This window comes from Oculina patagonica, chromosome 12, assembly GCF_052425735.1.
Source record: "Oculina patagonica isolate OP01 chromosome 12, crgOcupat, whole genome shotgun sequence".
Lineage (NCBI taxonomy): Eukaryota > Metazoa > Cnidaria > Anthozoa > Scleractinia > Oculinidae > Oculina > Oculina patagonica.
The window spans coordinates 22956755-22983186 of NC_135769.1; the positions used below are offsets into that span (position 1 = coordinate 22956755).

Consider the following 26432-nt stretch of genomic DNA (forward strand, 5'->3'; position numbering starts at 1 on the left):
TAGAAACCAGAGCGTTGGCTAAAATCGAGTGCTTGGCTGCTTCTGCTTGTTCGCAAGAAAAGGAAAATTTTTTCAGATGTAACAGCACAATTTCATCTGTACCTGAATCAGCCTTTTCGGACACTTCTTATGTCCGAAATTAAAATTGTCCGAAATTGCCCAGAGTTGGGTTCGTACTTTTTGTTTCCTTTCGTATTTGGCGCGCTTGTGTCGCGTGAGCTGAAGGCCTGGGTATTAGTAGTGACGTTGCGAGTGACTGCGTGGCTCCCATTACGAAAATCAAAATGGCGGACGACAGCTCACCGGCATCAAGCGGAAAGAAACGACCTCTTACAGATGATATAAAAGGTTTATCCGTTGATGATGCCGTGGAACAGAAAGAATACCTGGTAAGCTTATTTATCTGTGTTTGTAATTTATTTTTGCCCTGTATGTTTTAGACTTTTCGCTCTTCTTACATCCTATTTTAATGAAGTTTTCCTTTTTGTACATGTAAAATTACGGATGTTGTTTATAAATCAGCTGTTTTGAACATTGTTTATGATGTTGCAGAAAAAGTTACAGCTTGTTCTTGTATATTATCGTCAACATAACACAATTATTTGTATTGTTCAGTCACTAAATAAGTGTTGTTTTTTCTTTGATTTAGGAAATATATAAAGATGTTCTGAAATGTGTAAAGTCTCTGTTTGATAGCCGGTAAGTTTGCGACTTTGTGCATAAAATTGCACTGTAAACATAACGCTGATCGAATTTAATATATCTCTACACGTATAAAGTTGTGTTTGCAGAATTATTTAACGATGTTCCTTCATTAAATAGAGACACTTTGGCAGTGTTTTACAAAACGATAATTTTTTATTCAAAAGTTGCAACCTAATTTGAGTGTGCTCAAACAGTGCAAATAGTTAGTTTTTGAATTCTTTTCAAACAGAGAAAAAGAAAATACAGAGGCAAGCTTTCCTGAAGATTCTGCGGAACCACAATCGTATGTCATCTTATTTTGTTATTTTTTATTATATAATTTTTTAATGAATTAGTTTTGAAAATAAGTACATTTTATACAATGTAGTAATAGCTTTGCACATGGCTTGTTCTGTCCTTGATGCAGCTGGTGAACATGTACTCAATTCCCTGAAAAAGAGTGAGGAATTCATTATTCTTAATCCTTTTCTTGAAAGAAGTGGGCAGTTACACATGCAGCATATGAGCTCAACCCAGCTTGTTGATTTGTAATAATAGTATTGTTCTATACCATGCCAACATTTTCTGAGTGAAGATAAAATACACAAGACTTTTATCCTGAGATTTTAATGACTTCTGAAGATGACCTGATGATTTCTGACCACATCCGAAGATGTTCTGAATATTCGTGTAGCTTGAAGTCAGCGGTAAAACAACCTTGTCCCCAGCTCTTTTCCCTTTTAAGTTAAAACTGGATAATTCACAACAATTCAGCATGATTATTTTACATGGAATAGTATTTTTTTCATTACAATTTTGGATCAAGTTTACTTTTTTTTACAAAAAGAAAATGGTTTAAGTAAGGCTTATGACCTCTTAATTGTGAGCCTGTAGGTACATTCTATTTTAGACCAAGGGTCTCATGAAAGGGTAAGATTCCATTTAGCCGGGGCTAAGTGGGCCATGGACCCCCCTTTTCCTTGGATTTGTTTAAAAAATTAAAACCAACTGTCTTTCGTGAGTTTGTTGTGGGTAAGGAGAAAGGTTGGTGCCTCGCCAAAATGTTTGCGGTCCCCCCTTTCTGAATTTTCTAAATCTGCCCCTAGATCAAATCTTAAATTCTTTAATCTTATAAGGATGAGACTGTTAGAGTCCCACCTTTGGCAGATAATTATAATATTGCATGTATTGCAATGCAGTTATTCCATGAAGTTTTCAGTAGTTTTTGTGGAGATTGGAACCTAAGGGAAGGTTATTACAGCTAAATAAAAGCATTGCATACATAAAGTTACATGCACCGTAGAATCCCGACTTCTCAAACCGCCAGAGGAAACAAAAAGTGGTTTGAGAAATCGGGAGGTTCGAAGAATCGGGGGTAAAAAAATTATGGAGAAGTAGTATCCAAGGGAAACGAAAATCAGTTTGAGAAATCTATGGTTTGAGAAATTGGGATTCTACTGTATTCTGCCCGGTTCAACATCTCCACTGGCCTGCTGGCAGCCCCAGGGGGGGGGGGGTACTCGGGGTTTCAAGTGACGGGGATGATCGAAGTATTTTTTTGGGTTTGAAATTTTCTATTCCGGGTTTTTTTTGGGTAGGAAAATTTGGCAAGTATTTTTGTTATTTAAGTAGGGATGTTCTTGGGTATTAAAAACAATCTGTAGATTTGTGGTAGTGCCTTGGCTGCGTAGTTCTGTGAAAAAAGTACAAAAAAACATGTTTTGTTGTTGATTTTTGAGGGGTCAATTTTTTATCTAGGGATTTTTTGGGGTTAATTTTTATTGGAAGCCCTAGGGATTTTTTGGAGTCTGGAATTTTTGCCCCCATTCGATCATCCCCGTCACTTAAAATCCCAAGTACCCCCCTGGGCTGGCAGCATCCCTGAGACCACATAAATTAAATAGGTACAGTTGTACATTTATTTTAGGTTATTGAGTGATAGAGGTCAATACAGTGATTGTGTTTGCTCTATCCTGCATCCAAATTTCTTATCACATGTGAACTTTAAAGTTGGAAATTGAATGTGAAATATGTATCAACTGACTATAAAGGCACTGCTTTCATGACTACATGCTATGTGTTTTTAGCTGTTTATTTTCTTGATGTCATCATTTGTCATATCCTGTGCAAATTTGATTTGGCCTTATTTGGATTTACAGTTGACATGGTGATTTATTCTATTAACCATACTTTCCAATTTAACTTCCCCTTTTAATGTTTTTAGCATAAATCAAAGTTTAAACTTTTAATTATCCCAATTTTTAGATACATTTATACACTAAAGTACATAGCACATGCCATTAATATAACTATTTTAGAAATTATAATTATTATTTATATATAATCATCAAGAACTGTGCATTCAGACTTTTAGAACAATAATATTCTAGTAAGCAGCACTAACATTTGAATAAAAGTGGCTAAACAAGTACAATGTAAAACAAAAAACATTTCCTTGTTGAATTAGGTTGAAGAGTGAGATAGCGAACATCTTGTTTATTTATATTTTATTTTTAACATCATCTGGTTGCCACAGAAACAAAACTCTTTTAAAAGTATGTTGTTTTATTCCAGTGATTAGTTATTCCTCTAGGCTATGCCTGCCAACTGGCTTGAGATAATCAGATTTGCTTTAAAAATTAAAACACTACCACCTGGTATCAAATGTTTGGCACATTTTTTTTTTCTTAAACAGTGGCCTGCACTTTACAGTTATCACATGTTATTTAGAAGATGTTTGAACTGTAATACTTTCCAGCACTCCACATGCTCCAGGCTGCATTTTAATGCCTCTAATTTGTACCTAAGTCTTTATTTACAGTATTTTCATTTTTATTGATGGATATTATACAGGAAAACAGAACTGAGCAAAGTATTGTCACAAATCTCCAGTCTGGTGAATCATGAAAAGCCACAAACACAGTAAGTGTTTTATGTCAATGTATCCTTGTGCAGAATGGTTTTTGATTACAATAATATTATCCTGTAGAATCATGTACAATATAGTCTCTCAAACTTAGTCAACAGTGCTATAGGCTGAGTTGGCTAACATCAGACAATAATTTTATTTTTCTGCACTTTGGAAGACTTTAAAAAAATCTTAGCAAACTACGCATATCGCAGGATATCTGTTATATACAGATTGACCTATTATAATGTTCAAGGATTTCTTGACCATTTAAATTATGGACATTGTGTGAATTTGTTGATTGCAGTTATCTGTAGAACCTGACAATCTGGATTGATCAGAGTACCGTCCATGAAAGTTTAAGTAATATGTGTACAATCAGAAACCCATAAGGGTTGAAACGTGTAACTCCCTATGGTTCGCATTGTACAAAGCGTTTGCACATTCGTTTACACTAAGTACCATATTTGGAAAATTACAAAAACATTTAACCAATCAAAATTACTATATTTGGGTTAAATTCACAGCGCGCGCTAGCTCGCGCTTGATGGTGTAATCTTGTTTTTGAACAAGCTTGGTTGAATAAAGTTAAATTTGGTTAAATTCTCCTGTTTCATCTTCTTGAAGTAGTCTGAAGAACTTTGCTTCGATACACTTAATGTATTTCTTTAGTTTCTGTAAGAAATTTATGGCATTTAGGTCGAAATTCAAGCAACTTACCGCAAAACCATAAAATTATGTTGCGTGTGTCATTACGTGTATAAAGCATTCGCGTACAAATTCTTCGTGTTTCCAAATATGGTTCTTAGCAAAATGAATATTCAAACGTTGTGCGCGTGCGTTACATGTTTCAACCCTTATGTGTTTCTGGTACAATGGTATAGATCTATTTGAAATAAGAGGCACAGTCCAGAGATACCAATAAGATAGTACTTACTGTTTTTCTTTCTCTGTAGGTTCACTTGTAATCCAGATCATTTCACGCATACCAGCATCATTGCTAAGACCTTGTCATTATACTTATCCTTGTTGGAAGAATCCTACATCAAAAAATTATCAGCTTGTATCAAGTCAGACTGCTCACACTGGCTATCCAAGCTTTTTGGGTAAGAGAAATGTCTTGATTCATCTTTAAGCTAGTACAGTGTACATGTGGCAAAAAGGACCACACTGCTGTACTTTTGTCCTTATGTAAAGTTTGTAACCACTTATACATGTAAAAGTGCCTCTTTTCTGTGGATGGTGATTTTTTACAAGATGGTGATCTGTAAAGTTCATGACTCAAGTAGTTTTACGGTAATACCAGTACATGTACATCTAACATCAGTTTGTGGTCAAGGAGACAAGCATCCTCCTTGAAGTACATGTACATGTATATTTTATGAGTTTATGGCCACAGATAGCTGAGATATAGCACAAAAGCTCTGCTTTCATCAAGATTAGTTGTTTGCCATAGTACAATCCCTGCCATTTAAGGTATCAGCCACCCTTCAGGACCGTCCGCGCCCGGATCGCTCCAGCGCTTTTGTTTTTAATACAAACCCCTACAAACCACACATTTTCTGAAAGCTTAATAGTTCCAGATTATGAATTATTCCTTTAAAAATGACGAAAACTTAAAATAAACGCAAAATTGAGACGTTTTTGCGAAAGTATATGTCTGTGTAAATCAAGCTCCAGGCCCGCCGAAAATAAGCGGAAGAAAACGATAAACATCGCGTTTGCCTCTTAACACCTTTCTCTAAAAAACCGTGTCTCAGATTTTTGACAAGTGCGTTTGTTCTTTTGTAATGCGCAGATGAAGTTAGGGGAGACGAATCATCGCCACTTCCTGTGGAAAAATATAAATTATTCGAAAACGAGAAAAGAAAACAAAAATCGCAGACACGGTTTTGGAGAAAAACTATCTGGCAATAAGCTGGCCAAATTTCAGCCAAATCGGTTCAGGGGCTGCCGACTTGGAGTTAAAAACGTACGTTCAACTTGTCGAAATTTTCTTTCCGAGAAAAAAGCGAAATATATTTTTTGCGGAGTCTTACCCATAATGGGATTATAACGCCTGGAACGTCAAGGTTGATGCTTACCAGGAAGGGTCATCCTTCTCTAACAATAGATGCTTGACAGGTTACATTCAACAGGCAAAACATTTACGCGGAACGTGGCGATATATTTTTATCTTCTGACCAGATACAAATCGAGGTTTATACAGTTTATAGAAAATTCAAAATTTTCGCTCCACATACGGAGCCGCATTTATGTTATATAATTTGACATGCTTCGAGTTTGGTTGTGTGCTGATTCATCGAAAGTGCGACAAAGCCGCTAACAAACGGCGATTGCTGCTGAAAGTGAAGGTGAAGCCTCGAAATAACGTTCGGTCAACACAAAAGAAAACAGGCTTGCCGAAATGAGACTAGTAGTTCTAGCTGGGTAAGAATAAATTTGATTTAAGGCTTACATATTTTCAGACAACAAATATCGTCGATTGTAAACCCTAAATGTTTCACAAGGCAGGCCGTATCCACCGTCACTGTCGTTTTATTTCAATATATACCGGTATGCGTGTCTGTTTCCATTGAACAGTAGCGCGTCTTCTATTCAGTGTGACCACTTTCTTGATCTTCAACCGGTTCTTCAACATGAATTTACAATCGGCTTTCATTTGTTGGCGCGGAAACCGACTGCCCGCATTCGGCGCTTTACCGCTTGTTCTTGCAAATATGTTCTTGCGTGAACAATGGATCTGGGATTTCGTGATGCGTTGACAGGACATCTCGACGGGCAATTAACATAATTAACCTTGCAAAAACTTTATCGCGCAATAACTTCGCGCAGAAATAAGATTTTTTTGTGAACTTTTTTGTAAAAGAACGCCCTTGAAGAGCTTTATCTGAACATCACAAAATCTCAAATTTAGAAAAACTGCACCTTTTAACGGTGGCTGATACCTTAACACACTGGTTTTAAAGATCAAGTTTGGGAAGCCAGTGTTTTGCCAGCAAGGGGACTGCATGTCCTCCTTTATTTTTATTTTTTTATTTTTCTTGTCTTTCAAATCAGTGAGGCCACCAAAGGTGTCAATTTATTTATAAATAAACTAAAAGAACTCTTCTTTCACAAAAGTTCAACAAGATATGAATCCATAAGTGTGATGTTTTGATTTGTAGGTATGAAAATGCTTTGTCTTGCTTCCATGAACATCAATGGGATGGGCTGGTACGAGGTGAGAATTTAGCTATTAAGCTATTGTACCTTTATTTTTTATTATTGTTATTATTTTTTTTAATTGCAAACACACAGAAGCACATCACTTACAAAAATACAAAAAAAGTATGCCCACTACTCACTACTTACTATTTACAACACTTACACTACTTACAATGCGATGCTTACTACTTACAGTGAAATATATATTTTTTTAAAGAGACAAAAATACTATAACACTATACACGGCATAAGAGCTAATTGACAGAACTTACACTGCACTTACAAAAAAATACTGAAATTGGCACTAAACTAATACAGCTAAGTACTCACTATAACAACAGATCTAATGTAACTAAAATGATAAAGGATAAATATAACAGACAAAAGAAAATGCACCTTAACCTGGCTCTTTTACTTAATCAGTGGTACATGTACGAAAGCTACCGCATCGCTTATGCAGAGAGTGGTCCACTTTGCTTCATACTTTTTATAGCTAGAGTTTTTAATAGTGATTTGTCTTTCACATTTGACTTTGCTTTCCAGTAAGGCAAGGTCAAGAGAAGCCCAATGTATTGACTGTCTAGACCTTTGCTGAAATTATGCCTAATTATGCTGTAGTTAAAATTAATTTCATGTCAGAATGATTTTAAACTTCATGTAGTTTGATTTGTCTTTTCCTAGTTAAAATTATGTACAACGTACAATTTTTATATAATTTATAACTAATGAGATATTTAAATCTTATCAAATAATTAATTATTTTTAAATGGTAAATAAAGTAAATTTTATTTAGTTTGCAGGCTGGCCTTGAGAGTGAAATACCCCAAGTATGGGACAGAAGGATTTACAGCTCTCTATACCAGGTATAATTATTGCTTTTAACAGACCTAAAATAGATTTAATCACCCCACAGTGGAAGCTCTCGTAAGAGGACACCCTCGGGACGCAAAAAAAGTGTCCGTAACTGGAGCTGGCCGCTTACGAGAATGGTATTCGTAATCGGCCACTAGAGGTGTAGGGGATAGATGGCCGCTTACGGGAGCTTGCCCAGCTAACAATAACCGGACAGCCAAAACAAACACTGAAATATAGTAAGTACTGTAATTACTGTAAAATCATTGTGACGAACGGCGGTGTAAAGTTTATTGATAAAAGCAAGATACAGAGGTTGTTAAAAGGATTTTCAATGGGATGTCCGCTTACGGGAGCTTAAAAACAAAGAAAAAGTCTAAGTCGTAATCTCCAAAAGGGAATGTCCGCTTACGAGAATGTAAAAATACAGAGTTTGTGTGGGAGCGTAAAACGGCATTTCAAACAAGGCGGCTGTAAGTAGAGCTGTTCGCTTACGAGAGTGTCAGTTAAGAGAGCTTCGACTGTAATAATATTTATAATAGAAACACGGAATGAAATATAGGCTTAGAAGGTGGTGCAGTTTAACTCAGAAGCGCCAATTTAACATGTAAACTGGTAATGCACTGATGCCTTCTGAGTGCTATTTCCTTTAAAGCAGGGATTCTCTGTTCATGTTTATTGTTTGTAATCTTCATTTACAGGCCGCCAGTTATCTATGTCAGCTCATCCGCTTGTAATGCACTGGGACATTATTTGTGTACACAGGTAAAGATTGCAGACTTGTGTATTAATTACTAGGGGAGCAGAGGTGCTGTAGTGTTTACAGTGCTTGCCCTTTACAAGTGTGGCCTGGGGACTTCATACACTGCTAATAATTCTGTGTTACTTAACAATACCCGATTCCCTCTATAGCGCGTGCCTGCAGGGAATCACGGTAGTTGTATTCATCAAATTTTGGGCGAGACTTAGCAACATGCATCGTTGCTAAGTCTCGCACGTGAATTCATGAATAAAACTATCGTGATTCCCTGCAGGCGCGCGCTATAGAGGAAATCAGCTATTACCTATGCTGATAATTAGTGATATACTGTACATAACATGTACACTCTGAAATATCTGTAAGTTTTGCTTGGTACTTATTTCCACACATTCAGTTTTACTCAACTTTATATCATAAAGTACTTGGGTACTGAGTGATGATTAGAATTTGCTTACCGTATTAACTTGAATAAGCGCCGTGGCGCTTATTAAAATTTTTCGCACCTCAAGTGTGGCGCTTATTTGAGGGCAGTGCTTTTTTAAAATTTGGCAGCCAAAAAGAATCTTACATTTTACAGTAAGTATCAGTATTCTTCTCTTGCTGAAGAGAGAAGTGGCGCTAGGTGTCCTGACAAAGTTCGCAGCCTTCACAACATTAATTGACAGAACTACGTATTGCAAGCATGTTGGATAGAAAAACTAATGGGCGAGTGGTAAAACAATCACTTTGAATTGCAAAATATCGCTTTTGCCGGAAAGAAATGTCCAAGTTTGTTTTAGAGTTGCTTTGTAGGACTTGTAGCGCTGTTTTAGGTAAACGGAATTCATTGAATAAGCGCCACATCTTCGGGACTGTGGTGCTTATTCGGGGGCAGCACTTATTAACTTTTTTGGTCAAAATGCGGCGCTTATTCGAGTAAATACGGTATCCTTACTTCCTAAATGCTTCTCCACTTAATCCTTACCAACAGTGCTTGTAAGTTATAAGCAGATTCATATTTTTGATAATATTTTTCTTTTTTAAGCTTGGTTTACCACAATCCAGTGTTTGTAAAGGTAAGGCACATTTTTCATTCCAAACAGTGTAGTCTTTTTAAAAAATATTTTATCTTAACAGTACCTCTATTTGACTTGTCTCCTTGTAAGGCTAATAGAAACTTTTGTTGGCTGACGTGAGGCAGAATTGTTGTTTAAATTATGTTAATTCATTGGCTTAACCAATTTTGTTTTCATTCTCAGTGCCATGTAACACAGTATTTGGTTCCCAACATACAATGGTGAGTTAATCAGTTTCAAATTATACTGTCCTCAATTAATAAACATTTAACAGAGTGTTGAATGTTTGCCATTATATTTAAGGAGTATTCTTTTATTACCATTTGATTAATTTGGTTGGCAGTCCCAAGGTAATTTTGCCCTCAGCTTTGAGTTTGCATTCCTCTGACTGGAATTGTCCCATCATGCGAGATCAAACAATACAACGGACTACAAGTAGTAGATAAAATATGAGCGGGAGATCTGTATGGGCGGTTACAATGGCAAGCCGATAGGCGAGCCATTGTAAACGCCCATACAGATCGGACGCGAATATTTTATTCTACTTGTGAAATGAAAACAATAAATTGAATGCAAGGTATTGTTATGCGAATCAGTAGAGATCTGTATCAAAAGTTAATGAATACGAATAAGCTGAGCAGGAGTCTGTATCAAAAGTTAATTCTATTGTTTGATTTGTATTGGGGTTTACAGTTGTGTACATGTGATCTGAATAGAGTGCTGGGATTGGTTTGCACCTTCATGAATAATTAATGAATATTACAATTGAAAATATTGGTTTCCTACTCTGGATAGGGTTGTTCCAGAAAAAATCCACACACCCCCGACGGATGGGATTCTGGAAATTCTTGCGGGAGGGGGGATAAAAGGCTCTGGAAATCCAGGCGGGAGGGGGGTTGAACTTCAAAAAGTCTTCTGCAGGGGTCATTTCAACCGATAATTCAAGCGCTTCGAACGTTTAGTTCGGTGACACTTCAGCGCCTTCAGATCCTGAAAAAGTAGATTATATTTTTGTTCATACATTTCTCACCTGACATAAATGATAATCTAAGTTCCTTAACAGGTCTTTTTATCTTTTCTTTAGCCAATGTAGACACACCTTGTAATTTGTGAGTAATGAATTACAGGGAATGTTCAGTGCTAATAAAGCTTTGAAATTTTCAACCGACAGGACATTGCTGCATTTGAGAGGCTTTTCAATGACGATGTATCCTGCGGCAAGACACCACTCCTTCTCATTGCATATGCTGGTATGTCGCTCTGCCTCAGTCTGTCTCTTGATTTACCTATTAAAGCTGTTTTGTAATGGACCCTGAAGCTCAGTTATGAAAGCAATAATCATCATCATCATCATTTAACCATTTTCCTGGTGGAGAATTGGGCTAACGTTAAATTGAGAGATCCCAAACAACGTGAATCAAACACTAAATGTTGTTTTACTTGTATTTTTTACAGGAACCCCAGTAGCTGGACATACTGATAACCTTAGTCGATTAAGAGAGCTTTGTACTCAGAATGGCCTCTGGCTTCATCTGGAAGGGTAATTCGATGCTGACTTCTTAACAGATGTACATGAAATAAACAAAAATCACTGCAGCATTGCCTGGTTAAAAATCTTACAAGCAAGTTGTCCTTAAAATGTTTCTTGTAAGAATGGTGCATCCTGAAAAATTTAGCATAAATCTTGTTGTTTTTTTTGGAATGAATCCAATCTTTTCCATGGTAAAGCACTGTTTTAGCTTATAATGACAGTATCATTCCTCTTTGGTTTTCCACCTTTTTAGTGGAAAGTTTGAAACTTTCCTTTGGTTAATTAACAGTAATTGCTATTTTAAGTTTTAAAACCTGTACTAAGATAATTTTTTTATTATTTTTTCTCATACTTGATTTAATTATGATTAAGCATCACAACTTACAATGTTGAACATCTTTTCTAGGGACACTCTTGCAACTCTATGTCTTGAAAAAGTTCCTGCTTCTTTGAAGGTACAGTAATACCTTCATATAATTATGGCTAATTTGCCCTCTGGTGAGGAACCAGAAAATTATGTGTGTAAACAGAGGCAGCAAAGCTGAAAGTTGAATGTCTAGAGGTTTCCTGGCAGGAAGGCAACGTTAAAGTGTTCTCAAACTTAAGAAACTGAGTCATTGTGCAGGGTGAAGGTCACCTGGTGGGAAAAGTTCTCTTATATTAAAGGCACAGGGATGCTCATTGACAAAAAATTGAATTAAACTCCAAAAGGAGGCCAATTGATAATTTTTTAGTTGTTTTGAAATCATAATAATTATGATTTATCATTATCTCTTTTAGAGTGCTCCTGCCTGTGACAGCATGAGCCTGAATATAAGCAAATGGTTTGCCTTGCCCAGTGCACCTTACTGTGTATCCTTTGATTTGCTTGTAATTTATGGAATCATTTAATGAGCATTTCTGTTAAGTTCTTGGCTGACAAATTTATTGAACTTTGGTACAGTGTACAATAGTGGCTGTACATTGCATCAGCTGCAGGTAGAAATTGCAAAGTTGGTGGCTGATGCAGTTCTGTTCAATTCTTATCCATTACTGTCAATTTTTGAAGCAAATACAAATAGGTAGCAAACTCAAATGAAGTACATTACAACTTCACGACGATTTGAGAGTGTCATTCAGAAATGGGCGAAGCTGCTGGCATTTTTACCCTGCAGGCTCGGTTTATTCCTTCAGGGAATACCTTCGGTGTTTACGAACATCACGCCGAAGGGTGTTCGGTACCATTCGTTTTGTCAGACTTGAAAAAAGGTGCGATATTTACGGGAAAGACATTTAACCGATTTCAAAGGAGAAGGACAATAGCTTAATTAAGCGACTGCGAACTGGACAGTTGAATAAGTATCCTTTTGTTTACTGCTTTGTTCGTAAATGTGTGAACGAACTTGTCAAAGTAGTTTGAAGATTTTGAGAATTTAAACATTTTGCCCAGTAATGCGAACACTGATTTGTATTATAGAATCAGAGCATTTTGAGACCATTAAAATGAGATGTCGAACGACTTCTGACGACCACTGTAAGCCGAGATTCGATTTTTTCGGTAAGAAGTGGCGGCGGAATTACGCATTGTCTACGTTGTAAACAAAAGGCGCGTGTTTATCCTGTAACTGCCAACCACAAAAGTGAATTATGTAAGGCCTTTTTCTCAATCAAAATGATAGCAAAACAGAGTGAAGATTTGGAATGGCGTTTACCCTACGTTTTTTCAGCTGGATTTGAGTCAACCAGATTAAAGTGGTGTTTAATTTTTCGTGTTTGTTTGAAGTTTGTTCAAAAACATTCCGCGACATTTTGTCGTGCCGACATATGAAATCAACAACTCAGAAATTCGAGTTTTAAGTTTTGCTTTTCATAAATTAAAACAAAGGAGCTGAAGTTATCCGTGAAACAAGTGGGCAATTTTTTTTTTCTCAATTCACAGAAAAAAATCCTCAAAGTGTATAGACAAGAAATTGAGGTTATTTTCGCCCAAGAAACTTTAATTTACACAAACGACAGCAGTCTGCATTGTTTACATTTGCAATTGTGAGTGAGACGATTGTTTGAGTCGAAGGTTGTTCAGCAATGACAACAACGGGTTGTTACAGTATCTGCTAAGCCTACATTGTTTTAAATACTACTTAATATTTATATTTTTTGAATGGTCTCCGTGCCACGCCACATTTTTAACTCTCCGCAAAAGTTGTTCGTTTCTTGTCGCCGGCTTGCAGCATGCTAAACAGACATTTCAGAATCAATCAAGCAGCAAGTTATTCCCAGAGGTTTTATTGAACTTCGCAAAACAAAAGGAAAAAGTCTCACCTACATCAAAGTGTTTGCGCTCTTTCGGCTCTTCGGAAATATGCCACATTCTCGGCAAACTACTCGGCGGGAATATGTGATGAGCTAGAACAATAGACTGAATATATGAATTCTTAATGACTGCAAAACTTGCGGTACACACTCAAATCGAGATGAAGTTGTCATGAGCTTGAAGTAGGCAGCATGTTGTACTATATAGTAGGTGTGTCGAATGGTAAATGCGAGACTTTGCGAGACGGCGAGACTGATAACTTTTCTGCGAGCCCAAGGCCTTCTTAACCTTGAGACTCTGAGAGGGCATCAAGAAAAATTCGAGATAACAAGACCCCTGAAATTGGCTAAAAGTTTAGTTACTGGATGTCAATTGACTATCACCTGTATACATGTACACTGTATACAGTGGCATTTATACATTTAGTCACTTGTAAGTACATTTATATTACATTTTTTATGCTTGTTTCTTCCATCCATATTCAACACTCATCTGTGCTAACATATACAATATTGATGTATTTGAAAATGGCCAATCCCTAAAATTTCCCTTAATTTGAAACTTAGACATTTTACAGGGCTAAAGATCTTGTCTTGGTAGGTTACTTTGTTATTAAATCCACAAAAAAACTTAAACCCCACAAGCTTCATAGTAAACTATTAATTTATGGTCCCGTTTAGAGAGTAAACCTTTATGTTTACATGTAAATGTCACAAAAAAGTTTTTTGCTATGTAGCACTCAAAATAATTATCAGTAAGTGTTCAAATCCAATAGTGTTCTCGGAGTGCTTTAAATGCTGTATAAAACAGACGTTTCAGGAAAACCCTTTCATCAGTGTGAATATGATGTCTACTAAGGAATGCTTGAGCTTACCTTAAGTGTTTTCCATGCACTCTGAGAACACTATTGAACACTTAACCTTTACGATAAGTCTTACTGCAATACAACTGTCTCTTCCATATTTTTGGCCATCTTCCTTGGCTGGCATGCCTTGGTTTAGCCTCTCTATTTAGTCAGGACTGTGACCGTCCTGGCTCTTTGTCAGTAAAAAAGAAAGAAGATATTTCTGTGACTGAAAGGGTTACATGAATGTATGGCTTTGTTTTTTTAGGCAGAGGCATCAGGACTCAGTCAAAGTCATGAACCTGACAGGCTGTCAGTACTTCCTCTTTGGATCAGTATTCAGACTATTGGTGAGTAAGGATTCAGTCAAAACAGCTGTACATGGATGCTCGGATGAAGGAAAAGCGTCACTTGAAACGTCAGCTATTCCAAATTGCTTGGGCAGTTAAAATTACCTTTACTAGTGTTTTATTTGCCTGCAAATGCAGTGCACACACTTTGTAGCTGTAGTTCATTTGACGGACCGCTTAAAAGTATTGCTTATAGGATGATAGTCCATCTGGCAGTATTTTCCCTACCCCCTACCCCCAACTTTTCCCAAACCCATCTCAGGAGACTTATGCAATTACTACACCTTCCATATATGCATTCTCACGGACTGCAAATGATCCTTATACAACAAAATGCAATGTTAAACTATCAGACAAAAAAGAGATGTTAGTCTGTATAAACTGTGATCACAGTTGAATAATAATACCAGATATTGCAATCCACTTTTTACAGGACATTTTATGTTTCCTTTAAAATGCAGGTCTAGATAAAATGCGAGAAATGATTTTACATGCAGCGCAGTTGGTAAGTACATTTTTATCCTCTAATATTAGATTTTATACCATGCCATAGAAAATACAGCCAATCAGAATACAGGAAAGCCATTGTATATTCGACGGTATTCAACCCAACCTTCCCATAGTGCGCTGCGACTGTATTCTCGACGAAATTTAGTAAGCGTATTTTCTATGGCATGGTATAAAATAGTTACACAACACTTTCTCGTGGTATACTACGGAATATCCCACTTGTCACTTGTATCTTCTTGGCATACACACTCGCCTAAAGGCTCGTGTGTATACCGAGAAAATACAAGTGACTCGTGGGCTATTCCATAGTATACCACTCGAAAGCGTTGCATAACTAGTATTTATTCAGCCAGTGGCCATTATTAATTTTGTGATAGTTATCCTAACAAACTATATATTAACCAGTTTTGAGAGCCATACTGGAGATAACTGACCTGAGCTCAGAGTTATGATATTTTTTATAAATTAAATTATTAATAATTCGTATTAATCATAAAACACTAATTCCATAAAAATATGGTCAATAGTGCATTACAATAATTTTTTTATTAGCAGTACAGAATGAAGATTTCAAGAAAAAAATAAATGGCAATATCTTAAGAATAGTTGGCTTGAGAGAAAAGTCTCCTGCCTGTAGATTCACAGTAGAGCAGCTGGGACCATTTTGTCAATAAATGGCTGGCTGTTTCAAGAAGTCATCAGCTGTTTTCAAATTACCTTCAGTTGTAATTTCTAGAAATAACCAGCCATTTTTTATGTTTGTGTCTTGTTTTCTAGTCTCAACAGCTGTGTGTAAGCTTGGATGGCATGCAAGCTGCTGTGAAGAGAATAGTAAGTACTTTGCACATACATAAATGTACAGGTAAAGACTCAATTATAAATGGTCCCTCACGCAGTAGGGTTTCATCCATGTATTCAAAATTGAAACAAGTGCAGCATAATACACAATAACATGGGAAAGTGCCTAATATGTATACAGTAGCATTTCATCCCCAATATGAGAACCACCTTGCCCAAACTGTAACAAATGAAACTACATGTACTGTTTAGTACTTTATGGTTCAGATTTATTTCTGAATGGTTACACAGTAGGATGCCATCCACAGCCTCAAAAGTTAGTAAGAAGCACATTACATGACTGAAAGTCATAAACTGCAGTTTTTTTATTAGGATTTTGACCACCGATAAAAACAGTATCGCGGCATGTGTAAAATTACAATATTTTTTTACGTGTGTTTGATATCACCAATCACATGCTAACAAGTTTGCAATGTTTCAATGGTGAATGAGTCAAAGTTTATCAATACTAAATTGAAACATCTTCAGATCTTCCTCGGAAATCTTCAGTAATCTTCAAAAATTTTTGGAAAAGTTCAGAAAATGTTCGGAAACATTCGTATGACCTTCGGACAACATTTTGAAAATCTTCGGAAATCTTCAGGAAATGGTCGGAAATCTTCGGAAAATCGTCAAAAATCTCGTTATTAGTAGGTTTATAAAATAAACAAAATAATACATGGTTGCTTGGAGATACACTGTGTGAAATTTATCTTCTTGTGTTCAAATCAAAATTGAACACTCGAAGATAAATTTCATATTTCCGCACAACCATGTATTATTCTCTGTATATGTTATTGACAATGAACAATGTATTCACAGGCCCAGCCACACTGTATGTCTCCCATGGTTGTGTTCAAATACAAGGCAACCCCTGTATCTGTTGGTGGATCCAGTATCCTTGGTGGAGGAGAGGAGGATGGTTCAGATCAAGATGACGAGCAAGGTATTATGCAATGTACTTGTTGTGGTCTAAATTTATCTTTGCTTGTCAAATTTTTCAAACCAGTTTAACTTTTAGTTTTCATTATCTCATAGTAATTATCATAATCTCAAGCAGAAGGAAATAAAAACCAGTGAACTGTTTTGAACTTTTTTAAACCAAAGATAAACTTAAACCACAACATACTAAAAATGCTTTCTTAAGGGTGACTTGTGAATTATTTAATGCCTTTATTCTGTTGTGTAATTGTTATAAAACTTCATGTGCTGTTTTTCTTTTTATGTATACAGATGATACAGAACTTTCATCATCATCACACTCATCATCTCCTGATCCTGGCTGTGTTCCTCCTTCTGTAAGAGATTCAATTAACCAGCAGGTAAGGTGGACGAATCACTGCCATTAGTACCATCACCAGCACTTCTTTCACTTGCAACCAGTGCTCTGTAGATTAGAAACAAAATGGAGATTTTTCCAAACTGGGCTTGTTGGGCTGCTTTCAGGAATTCCCCGGCTTATTACAGCTAAAGTTCTCTCTTTTTTAAGGCCCCTCCATCTTAAGTTAATTTGATTTAAAACTACCCCTTTTTCTTTTGTCCTCTAAAATCCAAAATTGCTTCCACAATTCAGACACAATGTCTTAGTTACCCGAGGGCACAAACCTGATCAAAATTGTGATTCTGCTGTTAGTTTGTATTGTAATTATGAGAAATTATGTATTGAGTTTTTTTTTTAAGTTTTTGTATGGTATTTTTTTCAAATAACAGCTTGCCAAACACCTAGCACAACACATACCTTCTGTTAAAATTGGTGTGGTGGATTTACCCAAGGAGGGATGCTGTATACGATTTAACCCAGTCCTTTCATCCAGAAGTAAGTTGATAACAGTATATTTAATCTTTTTTGGAAGAAGTGCCCATCATCATGTTAACATGTGACTTTCAGGGCAATCCTCCATAAAAAATAGAAAATACTAAGTTAAAAATATTAAAAACGAGAGAGTACAAAATGCTAAAAAATACCTAGAAAATACTAAGTGTTAAATGTTAAAAACTAAAAGAGGGAAAATAATTATATGTTGTTGCATGTTGTTCATAGGTTATTACATTAACTATAAATCCAATGCTACTGCATAATAATAAAAAAGCATGTGATTGCAACATTTCTTGACTACTCAGTGTCACCAAGTTATCAGAAAAAATATTTGTTGTTTTAAATTGTTGTTTGAGATGGGCTTTAGAAAATACTTAATAATTTCTTAGCAATTTTTGCAGGGTTGTTTGCCTGTAACTTAATGTGCTTTCTTTTCAGTATGTGGAACCACTAGTGAACATGTAGAAGATTTTGTAATTTATCTTAAAGAGGAAGTGGTAAGTACATGAAATACTGACTGTTACATGCATGGTAAACAGTTTAATATCAGCCATCAGAATCAGAATCAGTTAAGCCAAATGCTTTTAAATTATTGTCAGCCCAATATTTTCAAAGTATAGTGACTAAAGTTTGTTTTTTTTTTAAACCAAAAGTTTTAAGTCCATGACACGTTCTTGTACAACCTCCATCACTTCAAATGAATGTAACAGTGGTTTAGTCAAACGAAAGTGTTACATGCATATCACATATGATGTAGCTTACAGCGCTGTAAAATTAATAGGACAAAATGATTTCAAACTACAGTAGTTTATTTTGTATTTTTCTTTGTTCAATGATTATGAAAGTAAATCTGGAACAAAAAAATACAAACCAAACTAGTTTGAGATCATTTTGGCCTGAAATACTACAACAAATACATGGGATCAAAAGTGACTTATTCATTTTAAAGTAGTTGCCTCTTAAATTCTCTCTATCAGTTTGATCCACCAGTAATATTATTACTAATATCTTTTACCTCTTTATACTACAGGCCAGACTAGATGGTATACTTCTGTCTCAAGAAGAGTTTAGGTTAGCAACAGAAGGCAAGGAACATGTTGTGGTTGTAGAAACCCTGGACACATCAACCATTGGAGCTCTACTGTAAGTACATCTTTGATGCTTGGAAAAGTTTACTCATGAAAAGAAATAATGGACATATAATTACGGTATGTCTAGTTAGGAACACAATGAGAAAGATGCTGATCAGTTATAACAGACTGCTTTGAAGAAATAAAATTCCAAATGCCACCAACAGAAGTCAAACCTGTTACCTAGCTTCCATACTTCAGCTACAAACTGACTCTTGACTCTTCTGTTGTTTAGTATTATATGCTAAGGTCATTGGTTCCACCCCTGTTTGAAGAACACGGTTTTTTTTTTCTCAGTTGCTTGTGTCAAATCTGAATGCCTATTAATTTTCCCATCATTTGGTTTAAAAGAACAATGGCTGCAACGGATCACACCACATCAGCTTGCTTGGTTTAAGTACCACATCCAAAGTTCATGATCTCTTCACTGCTTCCATACTTGTACATGTTCTGAACTGCTTCTTAGGAGAATAATGTTTCAAAAGGTTTCAACAACCTGAGCAGAAGTTATCTTGAAAAAAGTTGTCTGCCAGTCAAGTTTCTGGTCCTTGAAAATGATGGCCAGTTTTGTCATGAGGTTATGTGTATACATGTTAATGAACGTGTACGTTAGTTTGAGTTTTAACCAAAGTATAAGAAAGGACGTTCTTAAATTTAAATAGGTGTGTCCCACGATACTGGACCAACAAAGAGCTTGAAAAGCTCAGAGAAGCTAAGAAGGTTGAGCTGAATGACTGGAACAAAGAAGTGTTGGCAAAAATCACAGAAGGAATGGCTGATGTGTTCAGTAAAGGACGAACACAGGATGGACTGACTTGTATTATAATTGACAAGGTACTCACTGTAGTTATTTAATTTTATTAGCCAATTAATTATTGCGTAATCATGTTTTAATGCATTAAGTTCAAAGATGCGAAGCAACTCTAATAAAGGCAAAAAAACACAATTGCTCTACCTTAAAATACCTTTAAGACAGTTTGATAGTTGGTGCCTTTGAAATCCCTTTGATGTATATCAGACGTACTTTCCATTGAGTACCTTTGTGCTCCATTTGATTGACTTCAACTAAAAGGTAGTCCTTACGTGTAAATTTTGCCCAGCCATCTCCTTTGAATGACTGAAAGGAAGCAATGTACTTGGAGATGGATAGAAGTGTCTGTTTTGCACTTGTACCGGACACCTTCAGCTTGGGAAAAGTTGAGGATTTATTTCTGCACTATCTTTTCTGATAAGAGTTACATTATAGTCAAACTGAAAGATAAATTACAAGTTGTTTGAGGCTTTGTGCCGTAATTGTTCGTAACTGTCTTGAACGAATACTTACTGAAATTAAACTATATTAAACTTACAATTCTTGTGATCCTTTTTCCGATCGTAGCCTTGTGTTAGGTTATGTATCCTTCCTGATTTAACTTAGCGTCTCTTTCCCTAATTTAACTTAACATCTTTTACAAGATTGCGTCGCTACTGCTCGTCTCGTACCGCGTGTTGGTTTTTATATAGATATCCCCCTAGGGACTTAGCATAACCACGCTAGGACTTAACATAATTTCGTGAACGTGCAAAACAGTGTCTGTTAAAGGTTCCTCTGAGTGAACCAGTTATATTTCTTCAGTTTTTTCCTCCAGCATTCTAAACATTTGTTGTAGATTGAACAGTGAAACAAAAAGAAAAAAGATCACAACGGCATATTGAATATAATTTTTGTGCTCCTTTTTGTGTCAGACAATCGTAAATTTGTGGTTGTTTTAATGTTTTCTTAGGTGCCTCCAACATCTTCTGTTGACGCAGTAGTGGATTCTGTTTGTAAAGCAGCAACAGAACTTGAAAGCTCAAGCAAGGTAACTTTTGAAATGTTTAGTCCATTCTAGTACTTCAGTCTGTAAGCTTTTCAGTTGATCAAGTATATACTTCCATGTAGAAATTTCTAAAATGCGTGAAATGATTCAGTTCTCGATGCAGAGTAACAGTAAATTACGTTTTATATCACTGTTTAGTATTTGGAGCAAATGGCAGACGCAATACAAAAAGGAATTGAAGCAGCTCAACAAGACTTGGTTAAAGATGCCGAGGAAAAACTCTTGGAGGAGGTAAGAGTATGTGCGTTAGCGTGCACTATTTAACAATTAGACGGCAAGCTCGAGGTTTCTATCGGCTGATAGTTGGCGAGGGGCGAAGCCCCGAGTCAACTATCAAAAGCCGGTAGAAACCGAGAGCGAGCCGTCTAATTGTGTTAGCATAACCCACTGACCGATCTATTAAACTCAGAATATCACTAGAATTGATTTATTGAAGGTTTTGATTGATAAAATTATGCGAAAACTAAGTGCCGCTCCGAGAGCCTTCTACGGATCGATAGTAGGCACCTGTGTAGCCAATCAGATTGCGCGATTACCAATAGTAGGTCAGTGTGGTTATGCTAATGAGTTATGAATGCACACAGGAAGTTTGGAGAGCATGAAATGAGCGTAGGAGTTGCTCGAGGCGATAGCTGAGAGTAACTCTCGCTTCTTGAATGCTTTCCAAACTTCCCTCCTGCACCATAACATGATAGTGCACAGCTAAAAGTATGAACCAATTGTTTTGTAACATTCCTGGTGGAAGTCAAACTCGGGCCCTTGCATAAAACAAAATTATGGTGAAGCGATTTTCTCACACTATCAGTGTGCACTATTGGATTATGCTGCAGGCTTACGTATACGGAATTTGATTGCGCAGCTGTGCTAGCTATGTTGTAAAACATCTTATAAATGCTTTGGTTTTTTTTGTACTTACATGTAAGTTTGTTATGAAATAATCATTGTCCATGAGTCACTTCATGTATTTGTTTTTGTCAGGGTCTGTTGCGACAAGTCCCCCTCGTCAGTTCTTTCATGAACTGGTTGTCACCTCTACCTGAAGAGCCTAAAGCAATTGGAAGAACATTCAATCTAACTTCTGGTAAGTCAGGCTTATTCGACTGTGTTTTGCTCCGCCAGAGCAGCTTATTATGAATTGTGCACAAAATGGAAGACGCAATAACAGCCCTATGCTAAAACTGCGAGGGTACACTCACTTATCAGTCAACAAAATAGCCTTTAAAAAAATAAAAGAAAGGCATAAATTCATTCTCCAAGATGTGAATTATCCCTAATCAATGGTTTTTTTCTTGATTTTCTTCCAAGTAACACTGACAAGTTGTGACAACTTGAAAACGTCGGCCCACCTTTTTCCAGTTTTAGGCCACTTTCTTCATACCCAACCATAGCCACACCACTTCTTAACAATTTCACGACTAGTACAGTATGTTTTAGCAATGCCAGGCCACTAATATTAGATTTGCAATCAATATCAACACCTTCATTGGATTTTCAAGTAGCACTAAATGTCAGTGACACTGCCCCTTTAACTGCAGACAAGGATAAGCTCGAGACTAATTTTGCCTATTAAGTTATACCGTAAACTTCCAGTTTGCTTAACGTCTTTTTCAGATAGGCTTACTTAATATATGGATGGAAATTTGCATTTCAAAATTAAAATCGGTGGGTTCCTGTTTGGACGGGATACTGTGATTGAAATGTTTTGGTACATGCAAGAACACCAGATAATAAAATCTCTCCAAACATAACCATACGAAATACTAACAAGTCCTTCAGTCGGCCCTGAGAATTTTCATACAATAAAAAATACAAAACAAGCCCAACAAAAGGGGTCTTATAATCGGAAAATTTACATCAAGTTCTTTAATAGCTGTAACTTAACATCTGGCCCCAGTTGTTCAAAGGGTGGATAGCGCTTTCCACTGGATAAATGACTATCCGGTGGATAGCGTAGCATGTTCTGTTAAGACGTTTCCACTGGATAGCAGTTTATCTGGTGGATGGCGTTATCCACCCTTTGAACAACTGGTCCCTGGAGGGGTCATATTCCGAAGGATTTCTAGAGGGGGGAGAGGTCAGGATTTTATGGGTTGCCACAGGTCAGAAAATGGTCAGGGAAAAATAAAATTCTTCAAGGTCAGGGAAAAGTCAGGGAAGTTTATTTTGAGTCAGGGAAAATTGACATTATGAAGAAAAGTCAGGGAAAATTGGAATTATAATACCGCTGATTTCATACAATTGATGGCTGGAAGAAAGATTTCAGGTCAAGGTGTTCTCAGCGATATGTTTTTTTTTCTTGGAAGTGGGGGCTCGAGGCCACTACTATATCTGACTTTGAATTTATTTTGTCAGGGAAATTTTATTTTTTTTAGGGAAAATTTATGTTTGTGGCAACCATGATTTAGCTACACAAAGAAAAGTTATACAACCAGAAAACTCTTTTTAACAAGCTCACTTCCATTGAACAGGTCATCTCCATAGTACAGAAAAAATATACAAATACCACATGCAAGTCCAAGATGAAGAGGATGAGGAACCAGTACCTGTGACTCCAACAAAATCCTCTCCAAAAGGCAGTCCAGCCAAGGAAAGTCCAACAACAGAAGATTAAATTAACTCACTCCACACTCCACAGCGTCATTCGTGTACGATAGCCATCACAAAGCCATTAGAAATTATCATAAAGTCAGTAGAATTCATGAACCAAACAGAAGTCAGATGACATGTTATGAAGTGTTAACAGTATTATTATAACTTGTAAGAAAAACTGTATTCATTAGATAAGTAATGCAGGCCACATCCGTATGGCCAAGGAATTGAGTCATCTGCTATCTGTCAAGGACCTTGTATGCCATTTAATAATCTAAAGCCCAGGCCAAACGAGGATGGAGTTGGTAAGAGTTCAAACTCTCACATCTCGTTTGGCATGGAACTCTCATGCACTCACATCGACTCTCGTGCACGCTCATGCGCTCTCATCGACTTTGAACATGCTCATGAGTTGATGAGAGTTTTCTCTCGTTTAGCCTGAGTTGATGATAGTCGATGAGAGTTGCCATAAACTCTCATGAGAGTCAACTCTCATCAACTCTCATCCTCGTTTGCCCCGGGCTTATTAGAAAGAAATTAATAATTTAATTGCAATTATTTAAAGCTTTAAGAAGTGTTTTAGGGAACTCTCAACATTGGAGTTCATTGGTGCGCATTGGTAATTATCATTGGATAGATAGCCGTTGTAAGCTTTTCTTGTGTCATGCAATATGGTTTTGTCTTCATGGTTTCCAATTGCCATAAATATTGGCTACACAAAAAATAAAAATGGGTATGGTATATTTTTACTTTATCGTCAAAATATGTAGGATTTAGATACAAATATAAGGATAAGGTAAATTTTGCAAGAAATTATACATTGCTATGGGAATTAATGAAAGGAAACAGTCAATATTTAATTCTTAATTTGCTTTAATTCCCAATTCCCTATATGAGTCGTTCCTGCTGAGAATCATGGTAGTTGTATTTAACAAACCATGCCCTAGACTTGGGAACGCAGAATAGAGCTACCACGATTCCCTGCAGGCAGTGTCGTATAGGAAACTGGGCAATATAGATAACATAGTTTCCCTCCACTGTTCAGTTATGTTGTGTTGGAAAGTTTTTTTTTTCAATTTGCACAAAATTAAATCAATTGTTAAATTTCCCTAACAGATTATAATTAAACAAGTTAGAAGGAGACCACCAAAAATGGTCTTTTAGATCTCTTTAGATATAAAGGGAACTGTTTGAGAGATTTCAAAAAGAAATTCTTAAAATTAGGCTTCAAACGATTGTCATTCACACGGAAAATATTGTGGAGGCGTTCTTAAAACATAAAGAATTACAAGTGTCTTCTATCCATTAGTGTGAAGGGTGAAGATTCTTTTTCAAGGATTATTAAACTCGAAAAGTTCAAATCAAAACTTCAATCTTCCCATAAAAACATGAGATCTCAAGTTTTACCAACTCCTTACTAAGACACTGTACGTGGCCATCACAGTTAAACAGAGGAAAACTCCAGCTTTTTTAGATGTGCAATTTTAATTATTGTAATCCCTTGTTTGCAGAGTATTGTAGGTAGTTATAGCCTTGCAAAGGAAGCTCTTATGTTGCAGTGTTTGTGTTAATGTTATATTGCTTTGGATTACTTGTAAAGATTTGTTTCTAAATATCATTGTTGGTTTAGTATTGGTTAAGAATAAATCCATAAAATAAACCTAAATAGGTGAATGTGATACAGGCTCTGGTAGAACTATATTTAACAATTATTGCATGAGTGCGTGTTGGATATGAGATGGAAGATAACCAACAAGGCGCGTAACGCCCAACTGGCTGTTACTATCACATATCCAACAAGCGCGAGTGGAATAATTGTTTATTAAAAACGCCCAAAGAATTGCAATATTTGATCATGAGCTCCCCGGCTGTCCTCGCTCACGCGTACACCTGCCATATTTGTGGTCCATGGTATATGAGCTCATATACCATTACCTGTTAAACAATCAAAACTCGGGAATTGTAATATACCATGGCTACTGAGTTTTTAATAATATAATTAACAATTATTCCACTAGCGCGCGGTATTTATTTGAGGTATATTAGCAAGATAAAGGTTTGTCAAAAAGAATGAATTAAAAAAATCAGTGTTAATGAACACCGGGCACGAATGAACTCGGGAGTCAAATCAAATGCCAGGCCAAACAGGCTAAGTTTGAAATAAACGCCGGGGACGCTAAATCGAGAAAATACGGAAGTAGAAAGAGTGAGCAAGATCCTTTAAGTCACGTCAGACAACTTGAGGGTCTATACATAACCGGCATCTTACAATACAGTGTACTATTTTTATTTATACCATGCCATAGAAAATACAGCCAATCAGAATACAGGAAAGCCGTTGTATATTCGACGGTATTCAACCCAACCTTCCCATCGTGCGCTGCGATCTTATTCCCGATGAAATTTAATAAGCGTATTTTCTATGGCATGGTATAAAATAGTTACACAACACTTTCTCGTGGTATACTATGGAATATCCCACTTGTCACTTGTATTTTCTTGGCATACACACTCGCCTAAAGGCTCATGTGTATACCGAGAACATACAAGTGACTCGTGGGATATTCCATAGTATACCACGAGAAAGTGTTGTGTAACTAGTATATACATAATTGACACTGTACCTTTTGAATTCAGCTGAGGTTAAAATGCTTTGGACTAGCATCCCGTCCGTTAAGTAGCAAGTGCATGCTACAGAAACCGGAATTAATGCAGGCTCTTTCCTCGATCCCTAGGATGGAATCTGCCTTTATCTTTGTTTCTTTGTATACAGATTTTCAGATTTTTTATTATTTTACACTATTTACAGAAATCATACACTATTTACATTTATTAAAAGAAGGAAATATAACAATAATTAGTAGAAACTCAGCTGTGTTCTAATGGAAATCCGCGAATCTGATTGGTTCTCCCACTGATTTCTATTCGCCGATAGAAAACAGTCGCGCGCTCGCGTAGCTCTTTAAGCGGTAAATTTTCTTGATTTTTGTCTTCAAAGTGCACAATATTGTAGGTTTTGGACTGCAATCCTTTAGAGTTTCTACTAAAACAATTAGACTACTCGCCCTCGTTTTCTATGAGCGATAGTCAACTCGGCTGCGCCTCGTTGACTATTTGCTCATAGAAAACTTGGGCTCGTAGTCTAATTGTTAAATAGCTAAAATAAAATGTGCTTCGCAGTGACCAAAGAAGCCTAGGCTATCGTGTTGG

At 36.5% G+C, this 26432-nt stretch overlaps 2 protein-coding genes across 2 annotated transcripts in view; one reads left to right on the forward strand and one right to left on the reverse strand.

The window, feature by feature from the left end:
- Positions 1–26432, reverse strand: part of LOC144632334 (uncharacterized) — a 229078-nt gene that overhangs the window by 26497 nt on the left and 176149 nt on the right. The gene's annotated exons all lie outside the window — the stretch shown is intronic.
- LOC144632262 (putative pyridoxal-dependent decarboxylase domain-containing protein 2) lies at positions 249–24888 on the forward strand. Its single transcript, XM_078490869.1, has 28 exons — positions 249–389; positions 650–699; positions 935–988; positions 3538–3606; positions 4549–4698; positions 6760–6815; positions 7593–7662; positions 8353–8416; positions 9436–9466; positions 9650–9687; positions 10638–10716; positions 10922–11006; positions 11404–11452; positions 11778–11849; positions 13854–13883; positions 14400–14481; positions 14943–14986; positions 15769–15822; positions 16651–16774; positions 17062–17150; positions 17539–17644; positions 18083–18141; positions 18675–18787; positions 19437–19608; positions 20538–20615; positions 20772–20864; positions 21612–21714; positions 23102–24888. The coding sequence occupies exons 1-28, from the start codon at positions 285–287 to the stop codon at positions 23242–23244; spliced, it is 2262 nt and encodes a 753-aa protein (XP_078346995.1). The 5' UTR covers positions 249–284; the 3' UTR covers positions 23245–24888.

Bases quoted from the DNA above. Each gene is read 5' to 3' on its own strand.
- LOC144632262 (XM_078490869.1), top strand. From the start codon at position 285: ATGGCGGACGACAGCTCACCGGCATCAAGCGGAAAGAAACGACCTCTT. The intron at 4,699-6,759 runs GTAAGAGAAATG...TTTGATTTGTAG, and splicing joins TGGCTATCCAAGCTTTTTGG to GTATGAAAATGCTTTGTCTT. The intron at 19,609-20,537 runs GTACTCACTGTA...ATGTTTTCTTAG, and splicing joins CTTGTATTATAATTGACAAG to GTGCCTCCAACATCTTCTGT.